The sequence below is a fragment of the Babylonia areolata genome, chromosome 24 (genome assembly GCF_041734735.1).
Source record: "Babylonia areolata isolate BAREFJ2019XMU chromosome 24, ASM4173473v1, whole genome shotgun sequence".
Taxonomy (NCBI): domain Eukaryota; kingdom Metazoa; phylum Mollusca; class Gastropoda; order Neogastropoda; family Buccinidae; genus Babylonia; species Babylonia areolata.
This window is the reverse complement of record NC_134899.1, coordinates 48434454-48453039: the sequence shown is the minus strand read 5'-3', so window position 1 is coordinate 48453039 and position 18586 is coordinate 48434454. Positions and strand designations below refer to the sequence as shown.

The 18586-nt window shown below is 40.4% G+C and overlaps 1 protein-coding gene across 1 annotated transcript in view; it reads left to right on the top strand.

The window, feature by feature from the left end:
• The window catches only part of LOC143298661 (glutamate receptor 2-like), a 56771-nt gene extending 40238 nt beyond the window's left edge, over positions 1–16533 (top strand). The window contains exons 14-18 of the mRNA XM_076611545.1: positions 7379–7626; positions 7755–7860; positions 8827–8973; positions 9592–9714; positions 16221–16533. Of these exons, the coding sequence (XP_076467660.1) occupies positions 7379–7626; positions 7755–7860; positions 8827–8973; positions 9592–9714; positions 16221–16277 (681 nt within the window). The 3' untranslated portion in view covers positions 16278–16533. The remainder of the gene's footprint in view (positions 1–7378; positions 7627–7754; positions 7861–8826; positions 8974–9591; positions 9715–16220) is intronic.
• The last annotated feature ends 2053 nt before the right edge of the window (positions 16534–18586 follow it).

Here is an 18586-nt window from a genome sequence, read left to right as displayed (position 1 = left end):
TTTAAAGCATATAATACTGATTTTGAATCAACACAAAATAAGACTTGTAGCAGGCAAACTGGAAGATCAAGAATATAATTTAAAGCTATAAGAACAGCAATAAGTTCAGCTGTGAATATTGATCGATCTTTACCAATATGGTATGATCGTTCAGTTTTCAGTTTTGGTATAACGAAAGCTGAACCTGCTTGCCCGTTGTCTAGGAGTGAGCCGTCTGTGTAAATATGCAAGTGGTCACGGTATATATTCTGAAGGTGTACTTGGACTTCTGTTGCCATGATATTTGGATTTTCTTCTTTTGCAATGTCAGTGTGATTGATATCAAACTGTGCTTTACTCATCTCCCAAATGGGGCATGGACTTACTGTTTTCTGCGTGTCTACATTAGCTGGATTAATTTCGGACTTTTGGAAAAGGTTTGACACAAACGTGCCAATTGGTGTTAGATAAGATATTGTTTTAGCTCTTTTTTGGGAAGTTGTTTTCAGATGTAATTTTTACTTCCTCTGATGTAAAATTTTCAGTTGTTGAGCTTCTAAATACGTATTTAGCACATGCCAGGTTTCGGTGTTCATCCAAAGGTAATTCTCCTATTTCTTTAAATGTTCCGAGGGTTGATGCGTAGAAAGGTACGCCAAGGGCAAATCTTTATGCTTTACAGTCAATGCTTTGAAGTTTCTTTAGCAAATAATTTAGAGCATTGAAAAAAAACTTCTTGTCCATACGATAGTTTGGATCGAATAAGTGATGATGATAAATGTTTCAATATCGTTGTGTCTTGTCCCCAGTACTGTTTACTTATAACTTTGAGCAAGTTTTAACATTTTCTTGCTTCTGTTGTTATATATTCAATATTGGCATTCCAAGCTAGTTTTGAAGTAAGCATTAAACCTAAAAAATTTATCATATCTCTGTACTGAATGGGCTCATTTTCAATTTAGAATGTTGGTAACTCTTCTGGATTATTACCATTGTTAAAAAGCATAATGTGAGTTTTTCCTGCTGATAATGTAAGACCATTGTCGACAATATACTTATTCAATTTATCTATTTCTCTTTGGTATGTTTTCTTAATATAGTTTAATGCCCTTTTTGATGTATTTCTTTTCATAGTTACATTCATCCACATACATATATCATCTGCGTATTGCACTAGGATCACGTCTTTTGATAAATTTGGGGGTAACTCGTTCAGCAAGATGTTAAATAGAACAGGGGCAATAACAGAACCTTGGGCTAATCCCATGGGAAGAGTCTTAGGATTTGAGTACGTATTTCCGACTCATACTTGTCTTTTAGTCAGGAAATCTTTGATATAATTATAGAGACGCCCTGAAAAGCCAACGGATTTCAGTTTAAAGAGTAACTTTGCATGCCGAACTTGATCATAGGCTTTCTTTATATCAAAGAAAGTTGCCAGGACGTTTTTTTTTTTTTTTTTTTTTTTTTTTCTTCTAGCAAATTATTGTTTTATATGTGTTGTAAGTTTAACCAAATTATCAATTGTAGATCTGCCTCTCTGAAAGCCCGCTTGATTAATTGGAATAATTCTATTTTTATGGCAATAGTACATCAGTCTTCTCAAAATTATTCTTTCCATCAGCTTACCAGTATGTGATGTTAACGCAATTGGCCTGTAGCTGTTCTTATCTGTTTTACATTTTCCTTGTTTATGAACTGGTATTACAATAGACTGTTTCCACTGTGATGGCATTAAACCATCAATCCACCACTTTTGAAAAAGCTTATTAATAACAAAACAACAAAATTTTCTGGTAAGTGTCTAAGCATCTCATTTGATACCGCGTCAAGTCCTGCAGATGTTTTCTTTTTTACGGAAGGATAGTAATGCGTCTTTAACCTCACTGAGTGTGAGTAGAGCATTGATGCATTGACTGTTATCGGGACTTGGATCTGTATAATCACTTTTGCTCTCTTCTTCGGTTCTGTGTTTACTCTTTTTAGGCGATAGACCTTCCAGTCGCATAGACTCTGGGAACATTTTTTCAAATGTTTCTGCTTTCTCTGCGCTGGACAGAAATTTTTTGTCTTCTATCTCAATTGGGGAAGATGGCAAACTTATACCTTCTTTCATTTCATTGAATTTTTTCCAAACCTTTTTAGTATCTTTATGATTGGATATCTCATTATTACAGAATGAGGACCAATATTGTCTTTTAGCCTGTGCAGTGACCATGTTACTATAGTGGTTTGCCCATTTCTTTTCAATAAGTTTTTCTTGTGACTTGTTTTTCATATAAATTATAAAACTTCATTTTTTTTATCATTTACTGCTGCTTCACAGGCTGGCGTCCACCAAATATTTCCTAAATGCTTGTTTGATTTAAGCGAATTACATTTTGGGATTGATATATCGGCGGCGTGTAATATGGTGTCAGTAAAGAAGGAATATAAATTATCTATATCACCAGTGTTTACAGACTCCGTGTTTTTGCTAGCAAGTATACTTTCGAATTTCTCCCAGTCAGCATCTTTATAGTTATACTTTGGGACTTTGTCTTTTTGAAATTCCGTATATCTTTCAGTTTCATTAAAAGTCATGATGATCAGTAGATGATCACTTCCCAGTGTATCTTTATGTGTTGTCCATTTACATTCTGGATACACCGTAGCAGATATGAAAGAGAGATCTATAGCAGATGCCCTGTGAGTTATAATATCAGGGATTCTGGTAACGCTGCCATTATTTAAAAGGCTTAATGAAGAATCAACAACATTTTCTACAAAGCGGTTACAAGTAACTGATAACAATCCTTGTCCCAAAAAGGAGAATGGGCGTTAAAATCTCCTCCTATCAACCATTTTTCATTATCTTGAACATTATGTAACCATTCCGTATTAAGTTCGTTTGGTCCTCTAGGTAAGTACACAGAGATGACACGAAGAGTAAGGTAGAATTAGGTGCTGGTGGAGAGCATACACTGTACTCTGTCCTTTCTTGGATATATATGGCTGCACTGATTTTTGTGGCAGTATCAACCTGCTGGTGCACAGGTGGATAATAATAACCTGGAAGCTTGGGTAAGTTATTCTTCTTCACATTTAGGGATTGTAATATAAGCGTTTGGTAATTATAGTTTGCCAAGTGTTGGATGAGATATGGCAAATTTGTGGAAATAGATCTAGCGTTCCACTGCATGATCTGTATTTCACGTTTGCGAACGGGGGCCATTGTTAAGGATGGTATATGTATTGGAAAAAAGTAGATGAAAATAAAATTTATAATGTCTTATGGTACACGCAAAACAACAACAACAACAACTACTACCATAAAAGTAATAGAGTCAACTACTTATACGAATGTTCACAGTTATAAACCGATTTTTAAACAAGAATAAAGAAAGACTAGGAACCAACTAGGAACTAAGAAACGAACAGATAAAATGTTTAACATCAAACGATATAAGGGAAAACGTTAATGATTGTAACGGCGAAGTGTAGAAAAAGTACTCATTGGAGATGATGGTCTTCTGTGGTGCTGGTGACTGAAACAGTCAACTCTGGTTGTGGCGATAACAGCTGACGCATGTGTCAGAACATAGGCCAGTCTGTTAGCATGTCGTATCTGTTGTACCACTCGTGGCGAGGATGGACGGAGTAGTGCTGATGTTGAATAGATCTGTTGGGGCGTGCTGGACGTCTTGGCGCCTCCCACAGTAGATATCGGACATGACGACCAACGTTGCCGGCAAGTAGACTGGTCCCCCTCCTGTTCAGGTGGACACCGTCCCGGGGAAAGTATGTTGTCAGGTTGGTATTTTCCGTGAAGGAGATCTTGGCTTCATCATAAAGTTCTGAAGTGCTGAATGGCGTTAAACAGCTGCCTTTTATTATCTGTTTTCTTATCTTTCACGGGGGTTATTTTGCTTATGACGAACTTTGTGTGTGGATTTTTCTGCGCAAAACATTTCACTGCGGATATAAATAATTTACGTTCGTTGGATCTGAGGTAATTTATTCCACAGTGGATGACCACAACATCTTGTTTTTTTCTGAAGATGAAGAGTACTCGTGCAGGGACTTCCGTATGTCGTTCAAGGTGTGGCTCCGTTATTTGTAGCTTGGAAGCTGTACGACCTTCCAAGTCTTTTTCCTGCCACGCCTTTCATAACGGAATCGTGCAGGATAAACACTTTTTTCCGGGCTCGATGGATTCAGTTTTGTTGCTTCAGCGTATGTGAGTTTTGTTGTGGGGCTGGATTCAGTCTGAGTTTCTTTGGTTTCCATAGAAATAGTTCTATGTACACGTGCGCGCGTGTGTTTGTGTGTGTGTACGCGCGCGTGTTTTCATAATCATGAGTTGAAAGAATGGGACACACACACACACACACGCACGCACACACACACACACACACACACACACACACACACATGCATTGAAAACAATACTTACACACTCTCTTTCTCTCTTAGTTTAGAGGATTTATTTTGTATTATTCCAGATATGTTTGTGGTTTTATATTTGTTTATATAAGCAATCTAGTGATTTACCATGCACTTTCAAATACTGTTTTTTAGATGACATTTCCTGGTTGTTGTTTTGTTTTTGTGTTTTTTTTTGTGTGGTTTTTTTGTTTGTTTTGTTTTGTTTGTTTGTTTGTTTTGTTGTTGTTGTTATTGTTGTTGTTGTTTTTGTTTGTTTGTTTTTTTGCGGTTTTTTTTCATTTTGTTTTATTCATCATCAAAACGTACCCCACCATTTAAACACACGTTCCACACACTGTTCTTTCAAAAGGTCTCCAGTTCAATGCAGCTTCGACCTGTGCGCAGGGTAGTTGAGGAAATCAAGCAATATGTCTTTTTGAAAATACCTTTGCAAAGGTGCTCATATATATATTTTTTTAAATCTTATGTTTGCTTACGTTTTGTAGAATGACCTAGATACCGAAATCCCCCCACCCCCCTCCTTCCTCCCCTCCCTGCCTGTCTGGCAATTTGAGCCAACAAACCACCAACACTTTGCTGTCAGGCTGAACCTTTCAGACATGCTCCATGTTCTACATCTCCAGCCTGACACCTGAAAATGAACAGACAGTGGACGACTAGATTCTGAGAGAAGTGTCTGATAGGACAGCTTTGTTGGTTGTGAAAGAAATGAGGCGGTGTTAAAGCCTGGATGGTAAAACTTCTCTCTTGGTGACAAGACCCTCGACCACTGCTACACCTCGATCCGCCGTGCACCTTTGGGACAGTCTGACCACAGCATGATGTTTCTGGTGCCGGTCTACAAACAAAAACTGAAAGCTGAAAAACCAGTCATGAAAACTGTGAAACAATGGTCGGCCCCTGCCTTAGAAACCTTGCAGGACTGTTTCGAATGTACATACTGGAATGTTTTTAAAGACTCTGCCGGGGACTTAAATGAATATACCGACACAGTGTGTGATTATATTTCATTCTGTTAAAGTATGTGCATTCCAACCAAAAAATATCAAACTATTTTCAAACGACAAAATTCGTTGTAACGGGGCTGTTAGGCAAAAACTAAAGGAAAAAGAGAGAGCGTTTCGTGAAACTGATGATAGAATAGTCCACAATAAGGCAAAAAGAAATGTTGAAAAATGCATTAAGAAGGCAAAGTTTTTATATCGGTAAAAAAAAAATAGAAGAAAACCTGTCTGCAAAGAACTCTAGGAATGTATGGACCGGACTGCATAACATCACTGATTACAAAATGACCCACCAGACAGTCACCAGCACTGACATAACTCTTCCAGACAAACTCAACACACTCTACTCCAGATTCGACAAACCATTGTCTACGTCTGACGTGGCTGCACGCAAAGTCACCCCCACTCCCCCTTTCATAGTCCAAGAGAATGAAGTCAGACGCCACTTCAGTCGTCTGAAAATGAGAAAAGCCGCTGGCCCTGACAACATATCACCAGGCCTTTTGAGGAAGTGTGCAGTCCAACTATATAGTGTCTTCACTGACATATTTAACATGTCCCTTCAGTCTTGTGTGGTGCTTCACTGCTTTAAGAAATCAACAACCATTCCTGTCCCAAAAAAGTACAGCCAATTGTCTTAATGATTATCGTCCCGTAGCCTTAACATCAGTCGTCATGAAAACATTTGAACAATTGCTTCTACAATTCCTAAAAACCTACATTCCTCCATCTTTTGTTCCCTTTCAGTTCGCCAACAGAGCTAACAGATCAGTTGAAGATGCCATTAGCATAGGTCTCTACCACGTCCTCAGACATCTCGAAAATCCTAACAGCTATGCCAGGATCCCTTTCATTGAGTACAGCTCTGCGTTCAACACAACAGTGCCATAAAAACTATATTTTAAACTGAAAGACCTCTCGCTGCCTGACTCAAAAAAGCAAAATCAATCAGCCAGGACGAATCACATCCAGCTTTTGGGATTTTCGAGATGCTCCCTTCTGGTCGACGGTACAGAAGTATAAGGGCGAAAACCAATCGCTTCGCCAATAGCTTCTTCCCCAAAGCAGTTAATGCCCTGTCTCTCAAACAAATCCAGTGTAATAAATAGAATTGTGCAACCAACAACCATCTACCGAACGATCTAGTCATCAGTCCCATCCACATGTAATATGCGGCTTTTGTTCAAACGTGTGTGTATGTGTGGGTGTGTGTGTGTGTGTGCAATGCGTGCATGTGCGAGTATGCACAAGTTTTTATATTGATAAACACTTGTATGTATCCTAATTTCTACTGTATCTGTGTTTGTGTATGATTTTCGATTTATGTTCGTATCTTGTTATGTACTATCCCCCCCATACCCTAGTATTCCTTGTGACCCCGGTACACTTGGTAATAAAGACATATTCTCTTCTCTCTCTCTCTCTCTCTCTCTCTCTCTTTATATATATATATATATATATATATATATATATATATATATATATATATATAAAACTGTCTATGCTCCTAGTTATCCTTCTAGACACTAATCCTAGTTCCCATAGGTGGACACATTTGTAGTATCTGTTGGAGTAAACACTTTTTAATGAGTAAGAAAGAAGGAAAGACAGGATTAAGGGAGAAAAAAAAGACGAGACAGATGAGAAAAGGAGAAGAAAAACAAAGAAGGGAACACATTGAAAGACATGCACTGAGGCTGGGAAGAAAATAGGTAATGGCCTTTCTTTTAATTGTAATGACGTTTCAAAGGACGCTGGTGTGTGAACTGTATCAGAGAAACAACAACCGCTGAGAGCAGAATGATACTTATGACAACCATGATCACAACCATGAAGATATCCATTAACTCCCCATAGACGCCAGCGACAATGACAATGACGAAAATCACAGCCGCGAACGTAACACCAAGAACCCACACGGACTAGCCCCCTGAAAAAACAACAACCAATCACTGTGTCTGAAGCAGGAGTCGGAGGTGACGGTGTACAAGCACATGATGAACTTCATGCGGGAGGCAGAGCCCAGCGTGTTCACCAGGTCTGTGGAGGAGGGGGTGAAGCGGGTGAGAGAGAGCAAGGGCAAGTACGCCTTCCTGCTGGACGCTGCTATGAACGAGTACCACAACCAGCGCAAGCCCTGCAACACATTGAAGGCAGGTCGCAACCTGGACGACAAAGGATACGGGGTGGCCACCCCTCAGTTTTCAGATCTCAGGTTAGTGATGGTTTAGAATGGTGAGTGGTAGTCACGGTATGTGTGTGTGTGTGTGTGTGTGTTATGTCGTGATATTTGAAGTCAGACTGATGAGGTTACTTTAACCTGTGCCGTTCCTGTGCCGACAGGGCGGCCATTAACATTGCCGTGCTGGAGCTGCGGGAGGTGGGGGAGCTGCACAAACTGGAGAGGAAGTGGTGGTACGACAAAGGGGAATGTGCCAAGAACATCAAGGTACACAGGGTCATCACAGTCAGGGATCAGACACAGGGCAGTAACGTGTTCATGGCAAACCCTTGGTTCATACTGATGGGGCAAACAGAAGTAATAACTGAACTTAAAAGAAGGAACGGTTATTCATGTTTCACGGGAGCGCTGCTTCTCGTGTACCTCTTAAACACATTTAATTTTTGCTAAATGATTTTGTGAGGTGTTATTATTTTTTTTTTACAAATTCATTCTGAAACAAAAATTAGAAAGGGTAAAAAGGACAAATATATATATATATATAAAATATATATATATATACGAGAGAGAGACAGACAGAAACAGACAGAGACAGACAGAGAGAGAGACTAGAAGGGATAAAAAGGACAATAACATATGCATGTATGTAATATATATATATATATATATAATATATATATATATATATATATATAGAGAGAGAGAGAGAGAGAGAGAGAGAGCTTATTTGTATGCAAAATGATAAATAATATGTCATTTTGGTGGAACCCGATTGTGTATTTTTGCGATTTTGATGACTATGTGGAATTTGATTACATTTGCTTTCTTGACAAATATAACATTCACTACAAGGGCAAATGTGTTAGAGAAACGACGCAGACGTAATGTATTCATTCACGTTTGGCTGAATGGTTTTATAACAGTCATGTCTTCTACAAAACAATGACACATACTGTGCAAACATATTATAAAGGCTACAGGATCAAGTTTAGTGAGTAACACGTGCGGCATGTGTCGATAGATATATAGATAGATAGGGAATGCATGTGACGAAAATAATGATAGCGAGCAGGAGAAATGGGGTAATCTATTTGTTACTATGCTTCCTTCTAAACATACATAGTGGTGATAATCATTTATAAACTTTGTCGTTGATATATGCATGTGTCACTTCGTGTATTCAAAATAGAACTTGTTTTGGTATGGTTGTCAATGTATTTTACTCTTTTACAGGAGAGCAAGACAAGTTCGCTCACCCTATCGAACGTTTCCGGAATATTCCACATTCTTATTGGTGGCCTCGTTTTAGCCATGTTCGTGGCTCTCTTAGATTACTGCATCAAATCGAGACTGAAGACAAAGAAATTCAATGTTCGTGCTGTAAGTACTTATAATTGCCTGAGATAAGCATGCTATATTATTTGTGAATGTAAAATAATATTTCTTTTATCAAGTATAACTTCATTAGTTCAAAGACTACAAAATGCACATAGATTACGTGAATGATAGAGACAGGACTGGGTCACACACACACACACACACACACACACACAGAGCGAGAGAGAGAGAGAGTGTGTGTGTCCTTGCTGTGTGTTCCTGAGTAGACTACGTCTATGCGTAATGTTGTTGCTGCTAACAATAGTTATGATGTTGATGATGATGATGATGATGATTATCATTACTGTTGTTAGCTGGAGACATGTAAATCAGAATATTGCTTTCTGCATGAATTAATTTTGCACTTGTTCATTCCTTTCTGTCCTTTTTTCTTGCAATGATTTTTAAGTCGACTGATGGAATACAAGATTGATTGTTAACAGACGCAATAGGGTGGACTCCGTCTGTGCCTGTCTGTATGACACATGCTCTCTCTCTCTCTCTCTCTCTCTCTCTCTGCCTCCCTATCTCCCTCTCCCTCTCCTTACCTCACTCCTTCTCCTTCTCTCTCGTTCACAATTGGCAGTCTTTCAGCGGACACGAAGCTATGGGTGATTGCAGGTGAGGTCACAGCTGCACAGGATGGCACGGGGAAGAAGTCGTGAGAAGAGACGAACACCCCCACTGCCTGATATTCCACCCCCTCTACCCCCCGCTCCTGTGGCATCGGGCAAGAACGGCGATGTGAGTGTGCCCGGAAACATCCGTTATAACACCCACCCTACTAATCTCACCCTAATCTGTTCTTCGGAAGCAAGCAAGCGCGAGTGTGTTTTGTTTAGTTTAGCGTCTTTTCTCTGTCTAGTGGTATAGAAAGGTACAAGAAAAAAGAAAAAAAGAAGAAAAAGTATGTGCGCATTGGAGATGAGGCGTGGGGTATATGAGAAGAGGTGGTAGGACGACTATGCCCGTGTGTGTGTGTGTGTGTGTGTGTGTGTGTGTGTGTGTGTGTGTGTTCTTTCGTTGCATTTGTTTCTAATACCTCAAATCGACAACGGGTAAAATGATACAAATCTTAAAATTTATTTCTTGCTGCCCGTCTTTCTGACACATAAGAATTTTTTTTTTCACTCCCTGTTGACCCTGTTTCTGTGCGGTTGAAACAAACGCGTTTGCATAAATCAAAACAGCTGTTGCGGTCACCATACACTCTTTTCGTGCAGTATATTTATAGAACCACGGAATCTTGCAGTCTGCCTTTCACTGTGTTTCAATGACATTATGTGTAAGACCCACGGACTTTGATGGACCCAAACCATCCTGTGGCTGATTGTACGATGCTTTGTTGTGAGCGTCCCGCGCGCGTGGCAGCCGTGGTCTGTAATAAGTCCAGTGTGCAAAGAAGCCAGAACAGAATCATGCCGTGTTGTCCTCCAGTGATTGCTCAAGAAAACCTCCAATACACAATGTGATAAGTTGGTGGTTAATCTCAGAAAAAACTGTCCACACCATCTCCACTAAGATAGAACTGTGGTTTTATAACAATACCAGGTACAGGAATACCCATTGACAAACCTCCTCTCTCCAATTCACTCTGACAGCCTATTGGATAATCTGCACCTACGTTGTCTCTCCCAGTTATAACTCTCACTCTGAAGAATTATGTGGGCAGTCTGCAAGATACTCTAACTTTGCACCGAGAGAAAATTACCACTTTGCACTTTTGGGCATTCGGAATTATTTTCTCTGAGATTACCGTGTCATCAGCGTGCAGCAGAACAAATCGTTTAAGTAAACTACAGTCCTGTTCACTCATATTCATCCTCTTAACCACATCATGAACAGTTGTTAGTTCTTCTAGATCATATTCCGAGTGAGATTTCATGTCATTTAAAAACAACGCAAGCATTATCAGAGACAGGTTTTCTCCTTGTCTTGAACTGAAAAAACTGAAATTTTGTCATTGGTCATAACAACATACGTGTTTAAAATTTCTTGCAACATTTTACCATTTATACCACAGCTTAGTAGTTTTTGTCATAAAAATATCATGTTAACCTTGTCAAAAGCTTTCTCACAGTCTAAGAAGGCACAATATAATCTCTCTTTTTTTTCTAAATAACAAAATGTCAGTAATAACGTATAAACAAATGGTCTAACGTTGAAAAATCACTTCTAAATCCAGCATTTTCCTGTCCCACGTAGATCAGTTCAGTGAACACATAGTTTCAGACGCTCATTCAGTATGGTTGTAAACAGGTTACCAAAATAAGACAATATTGTGATCCCGTGATATTTATCTAGGTCATGGGATGAACCTTTCTCCTTTTTTTTTAAATTACCCCTTCAGTCCAGCCAGATTCGAACATTGCCAGTCAACGCCACAAGATTAGAGGATTCAACATAAATGTTATACATCTACCATTTTATCATTTGAGGCTTTAAGAAATTCATTTATGATATTATCCAATCCACTTGCCTAATTGGATGATAACTTCGAAATATTTTTAACGACGTCAGCTTTGATATCAAATCATTGAGAACATGATTTCTTCTGCGAACTTTCTTCTGAAGCAAAATCGGTCACATCGTTTCCACAGCCCTCCAAATGCATGAAAAATAATTTAGTCAGGCAATTTTACATCCATTTTTTTTCTTCTTATTTCTATTACACAAACTCCAGTACGCTTTTGGATATTTCGACTGCACAACATGGAGTTTTGTAGCTAAGTCTAAATTAGTGATAAGAAACTCTAGGGAGAGCAGGATAATACAAGGTCTTCAGAGAAGAAGCCTCCTTCAGTCAAGTGTTTCGGCCCTTAACTCCTTACACTCTAAGGGGGCTGGGCCGCACCCAGGTCATGAATCCTTGAGGCTCTTGTATCGCTGCCTTTTTTTCTTTTTTTCCAACAAGCTGGTCCTCAGCAGATTCGAACCCTCGCCTCCAGGATGGTCGCCACTTCCGGACTGAGTCACCTTTCTGGCAGGCGTTTTAACCACTGAGTCATCGTACGCCTAGTTTGAGTGGGGAAATTCCTCCTCGACCAGATCCAGCACGAAATCTTTTCTGCTGCTTCTGCCATTGCCTTGAGAGCCCTTGTCCCCTCTCTTCCAGAAACCTACAGCTGCTTCATGGGGCTGTTGGCAGATGCGCTTACAAACCCTCTTGCACCAATCTCTATGGCGAGGACTTTGGCTTGGAAGCCAGATTCTCTCAGGCTACTGGTTAGACTAGCACTCTTCTCCCAGGCCTGCAAAGATTTCGGTCTGACCATCAGTCTCAAGAAGACAAATGTCCTAGGCCAAGACACGCCATCTCCACCAGCCATCACCATTGATGACTACGAGCTTGAAGCCATCCATCAATTCACTTACCTTGGGTCCACCATCACCGACAACCTCTCCCTTGACACCAAGATCGACAAGAGGATCGGGAAGGCAGTCACAACACTAGCCCGCCTCACACAAAGAGTGTGGACAAATCCCAAGCTGACCACGAAGACAAAGATGGCTGTATACAACGCCTGCGTCCTTGCTGTATGGCAGTGAGGCGTGGACCACACATGCTCGTCAGGTGAAAAGGCTCAATACCTTCCACCTGAGAAGCCTACGGCGCATACTCGTCATCGCCTGGCAATGGCAAGACAAGGTGACAAACACCGAAGTCCTGACTCGCGCTGGCCTCCCGACCATGTATACCATGCTGAGACAGCGTCGGCTGCGCTGGCTGGGCCACGTTCGCCGCATGAAAGATGGTCGCATCCCAAAAGACATCCTTTATGGAGAGCTCGCCACGGGGCCGAGAAGCATCGGCCACCCACAGCTGAGATACAAAGACGTTTGCAAACGTGACATGAAGGCGCTTGAGATCAACACTGAGTCCTGGGAGGACCTTGCAGATGACCGCAACAGATGGAGAAGCACTCTCAAGAATCAGCTACAGATTGGTGAGGACAAACTGTCAGCTGCTGCAGCAGAAAAGCAAGCTCGCAGAAAAGGGACGGCAGCCGACAGACCAACATCAGTTTACACATGTGATCGCTGCGACAGAGACTGTCTCTCTCGCATCGGTCTCTACAGTCACAGGCAATGCTGCTTGGTCCAAGCAGACAGCCCAATTAGACATTAGGTCGGATATACTCTATCCATGGTCAGCCATGACCGAAGGAGGCCTACTATATATGATCATTGTGGAGTAACCCCTCTTAAAACCCGCTTGGTATTCCCATGTCATGTTATTCTTATCAACCCATTCTTGTAACCTATCATAAAACCATCAAGTTTGCTGATAATGTCACACAAAGATATTCCTCTATAATTGTTAGGGTCATTTCGATTACCCTTCTTAAAAAGAGGAACGATGATACTTTCTGACCGGTTATTCGGATATTGACCCATGTCGGAAAAAAAATGGAACAACTTAGCAAAAAAAAGTCAACAACAGGATCACCTGAATATTTTAACATCTCTCCAATATTACAGTCAGGGACCCTAGATTTATCCATTTTCATTTTCCTTATAACGAAAAGTACCTCTTCCCCTGAAACTGGTCTATCAAGAAAACCATCATTGTTACCTAGCACACTATCAGAAAATTCTTCTTGGACCTCATCTTTTTCTCTTTCTAACACACTTTGAAAATGGTGTGACCATTGGTCAATGAATATCATTTTGAGGTTGAAATTTTGATTTGGAAAGTTTTCGCATATTTTGCCAGAACGCCTTTTAATCAGAAATGGATTTTACAAGATTATCAAGCGTTATCATATCAAAATCACCCTTCCTTTTCTTAAGTAAACATATATGTTCTTTTTTGGAGTTACAATAAACTAGGCCATCACCCTTATCTTTAGTTATGCGGCATATTCTCAGTAGTGTTCTGATGTCCCTCTTGGCATTTCGGCACTCAGCGTCGTACTATTCATTCGATTTTCTGGGTTTGTTAACATGTAATCGTTTTTTTGTTGTTGTTTTTTTTTTTTTTTTGGGGGGGGGGGGTGTTTGGGGTTTTTGTTGTTGTTGTTGTTGTTTTCATGTATTCAGGATTTTCTTTTAATAAATCGCTAAATACTCTCAGTGCTTCATTAATATCAACTTCCAGTAAACGTAATCCAAATGTCTCTTTACACTTTTCTGAATGCATCATATTATCAAACTGATATCAAGTATCATAATACCAGTCATATTTTTCTGTGAATACTTCATCAGTTATCATTGTACTTCTGTTGAACAGTTCGTTAGTTTTAAGAAAGAATTCCAGAGGTAGACGACCTGATTAAGTCCTGTCTACAGCCCTCCATGAACCGTACTCCGGAACAAGGGCAAAAAGATCTTCAGAAACAAGGAAATAATCAACCACACTATATCCCGAATTTGATATAAACGTAAAATGGCCTTCCTAGTTGCCATTACAAACTTCATTGGTAATGCATAAACCAAATTCAGAACACATATTTAAAATATGTTTCCCGTAAGAGTTCAATATTTTTTCCACAGGGCACCTTGCAACAGTTTCATCAGATATTTCTGCAAATTGGTCAACCATGCTTTGATTTGCAGAGAAAATGTTGGATGTTCATCCATTCAAGTCACCAGACAGAATTATGTTAACATCATGCAACGGTACAGTAAGAAATTATTCTAGAACAGAAATACCATTTTCAATGTTTAAGTGGGCGCAAACAGGGGAGGTTTCTGGTGGGATATATGCACACACATGAACGGTATCTTTATCAGTTCCGAACACTTGTTTACCCAATATGAATTAAAGAATATTCGTGCAACCGCACTTAATTTCTTTGACAAAAGGAACAAAAACGTTTCTGGTCAGTAAATGCATGTGGGTTTAAATAGTAGACAAATGTTTCCACCAGGCATACACAATCAAAAGATGAAATATAGTGTAAAAAATAAAAACAATTCAGCTTACTAAGCAGGCCACATACTTTCCACTGTAAAAGAACAATTTCCAGAAACCACTCTTTCCGTACAAGCAACTTACATTCATGATCCTCTTCATGTTAATCTACAAGTAAAGAGAGAGAGATTCAGATTCAGATGGTTTAATCGTATTTGGGCCACAGGCCTATGTACAACCAATAAATGAATGAAAGTAAATAATGGCGGGAGGGGCAAGGACAACGGATCCAGATGAATACAGATGCGTACAAAATGTATCAAATATGCACACTACAACTGACACAAGGATAACTACTGAGAGAGGCAGAGAGAAAGAGGGTGGGGGTTTGGGGGTTCAAACTACAATCATACTTCAATATCACTCTCTTCGAAATTATTTTTATACAGAAACCTGCAGGGGTCGTTAAGAAATTATTTTTAGTTAGTTTGAACGAAAGTTTGACCCTTTGGGGAGAAGTACTGGTCGAGTTACGCCTCCTACCCCCAAAATGCAGTTTTGGCCAGGAGTCGCTTTTGAGTCACAAAATTGTTTCTTCATGAAATCCATGTTGTTTCAGAAATTTCCTTGGATAACCAGCTTCCTGTAATATCTTTCCGTTTTCATGGTGGTTTCGTAGTGTTGTTTTGTTTGAGTGCAGTATGTTTGTTGAAAATTTCAGCTAAAGTATTCAACAAGTATTCGATGGCTTGATCAGGATCAGGATCAGGATCGACAATGTTATAAACCAATGGTAGATTTGAATTGCTCAAGCCTGCTGAATAAGTATTTTCATTGAACATAGAGGGAGAGAGAAAGACAGAGAGAAGAAGACGAAGAAGAATGCACACACATGTACAAGTTATTGCACACACACACACACACACACACAACACACACACACACACACAAGCACATAATTACGGCTATGTCACCTCGCGCGGCGAGGATGACTCACATGGTGGCGGGTTTTCTTCAGCTGCACCAGCTTACGTTCGGTCCATATATTCAAGACTGTTGTCAGCCCATACAGACAGTGGCGAAAGTGTGCAAACGGCAACAGTCTGTTGTATTAATTGATACCATACCGCAAGATGTGGTGCAACATGTAATATATGTTGCCCGTAATTGTGCTCAATTTTCAAAGCTTATGAAGACTGTCACGTTGGCGTGTTTCCCAGAAATGAGACTGGAAGTGTTTTTATTACGATTTGATGAACACGTCTCCAGCATACTCTCTCTCTCTCTCTCACTGTCACTCACTCGCATTTTCACGGACACACAGCAGAAACACACACACACACACACACCATAAATGATGATGATGACTAGTACATATGACGTCATTCCTCAGTGCAGGTTTCCTGGTGAGTCGACATGGACCGAAGACCCTTACCAAGCGGCCTTATGACGACATATCTTCACGTGACAATATTACCTGGTCGTGTCACGTCATGTTTTCTGTGACATCATTTCCCTCAGACTGCGCGTCAGGAGAGAGTGTCTGCTGTAATTTGACTTTCCAAGTTTCGTGTGCATCCGGGGCTTGATTAAGTAAACATTTCATGCAAGAAAAATACTGACACACACAAAGAACATTAAGGATACAGAAAACATTGAAGTAGTCGGCATCAGCCTCAAACTTTAAGCATTGGTTTGCCATTGTGTTGTCCTAGCAGCAAACAGTGGATGTTTGGGGATGTCGATGCACTGTTGGATAAATTGATGGTGTATAGATGCGTGATTACCGTGAGCTTGTGTCTGCAATTTCATAACATGAACATGCTAGCGTGGCCAGTGTACATTTTACTTTGTGGATCGTGTGCTGTTAAAAGCGAAATTTCAAGGACGCGGCCATGTATTATGTGTGTTCCAATTTGTAAATCTTCGATTTACTTTGTTTTTGACATCATTTAAATCATTGTATTGTATTACTCCACACCGTGTGGTATTTTTGGTTGAGAAAAATGGATTATGTTATTTGTGTAATTGATATCAAAGCTAAACTTGTGTTCCTGTCCCGTGGTCTCACTGCTAGAAGAACGGCTATCAGGGTGCGCATGTATCAGCTTCCCAAATGGTTTTCAGTTCTTCGTGTTACTGATAACCAGTTAAACAACACATGAAATCAGATGATAATGCATACAATTCATTTAATAAAAATCAAACCATCTTTGACTACAAGGGTCAACTCGACTGAAAAAAAAACACACCCAAAACAACCAACTAAACAGTACCTTCCGGTTCAAAATTGATACGAAAACTGAATACCGAAACAGTAACAAAAACGTGGGCGACGTTATGCCATAACAATTGAAATGCTACAGGGTTCCCGCCAGAACGCCGCAGTGCCAAGGAAATTAAAGAATTATAAGCATTATCTTATAATGTGTTTAGTCTGTTTAGAAAAGAAAAACATATGGGCACAGTTAAGTCATTGAAATGACAAAATCAAAATAGGCCTATGAGCACATCAGGTTCATTTGCATACAAAATCGACAAAGTCTGTAAATTGTTCAATATTTAGTCGGCTTCTGCACTAGTCTGCCTGAGCGTGGAACACCTGGTGTTGCAGAAGTGTCAGAAAGCAATGGATACTCTTGTCGATGCTGAAGTTCATGTTGCGTCTTTGGCACTTGTTGGTCTGTCAGGAGTGTTACACACACTGTTACACGTTGTGATTGCCTGTTGGCTCAGGAACACCAGAACATTGAGGAGTGTCAGACATAACTGATGTTGAAGGATGGATCTCAGAGTGTGATCAGTATCCTGGTTTGTATCTGTCAGTGGAAGCTCGGGTTGGCTTTCCGTTTTTCATGATGTCAAAATACTTCTCCGAGCGGGTTAGAACAGGAGAGGGTCAATCGTAGGGCTTCACCAAAGGTCCTTTGTGGGATTCATGGCGAACGTAGAGTGGGTGGCAAATGCAAATGTCGGGGAACGTATGCAATTGTTGAGCCATGTTGTGCATGAGGTGGAAGAGCTAGCTTCCTAAAGTTCTCTTGGCTCTTCTGGCATAGTCTGTTGAGACAAGCCTTGAGAGCTTCTTCCAGACTGCGGTGGAACCCTTCTACCATTCCTTTGTCCTGTGGATGGTAGGCAGTAGTATTTTTGGCCTCATAAGTACCATGTGGAGGTCACGCCACAGTGCACTGACAAATTGACGGCCTTGGACTGAGGTGATACTGGAACCCCAAAACGTGTAGTTCAAGTGCATAACAGGGCCTTGGCACAGGTAATAGCTTCTGCACTGGGGATGGGAGTGGCCTCAGGTCGTCTTGTAGATCTGTCCACGATGGTAAGCAGATGGTTGAAGCCTTTTGATAGAGGAAGAGGTCCAACAAGATATACATGTATATCACCAAAACGTCTTTCTGGAGGTTCAAAGGAGGACAGTGGTGTGATGGCTAGTTTTGCTTGCTTGGCATAAATGGCAGGGTGTCAAGGTCATCCTTAGGGGTGTGTGCCAATACACGGCGTCCCTCTTGGGGAAGCTGGTTCAGGAAACAGGCCCGAAAAAAGATTATCTGTGTCTGAGTTCTTTTGAAATCGTGTCGCGTCATGCGCATGTAGGAGTGCTGCTTTGAGAGCCTCATACTTCTGAGTAGCAGGGAATGTCAAGTGACCGACTGGACACGCAGGGAAGTAGCTGAATATAAAAGTATAACAACATGATGGAGTTTGGTAAGATCATTTGTAATGGGCGTTATGTAAGTGACA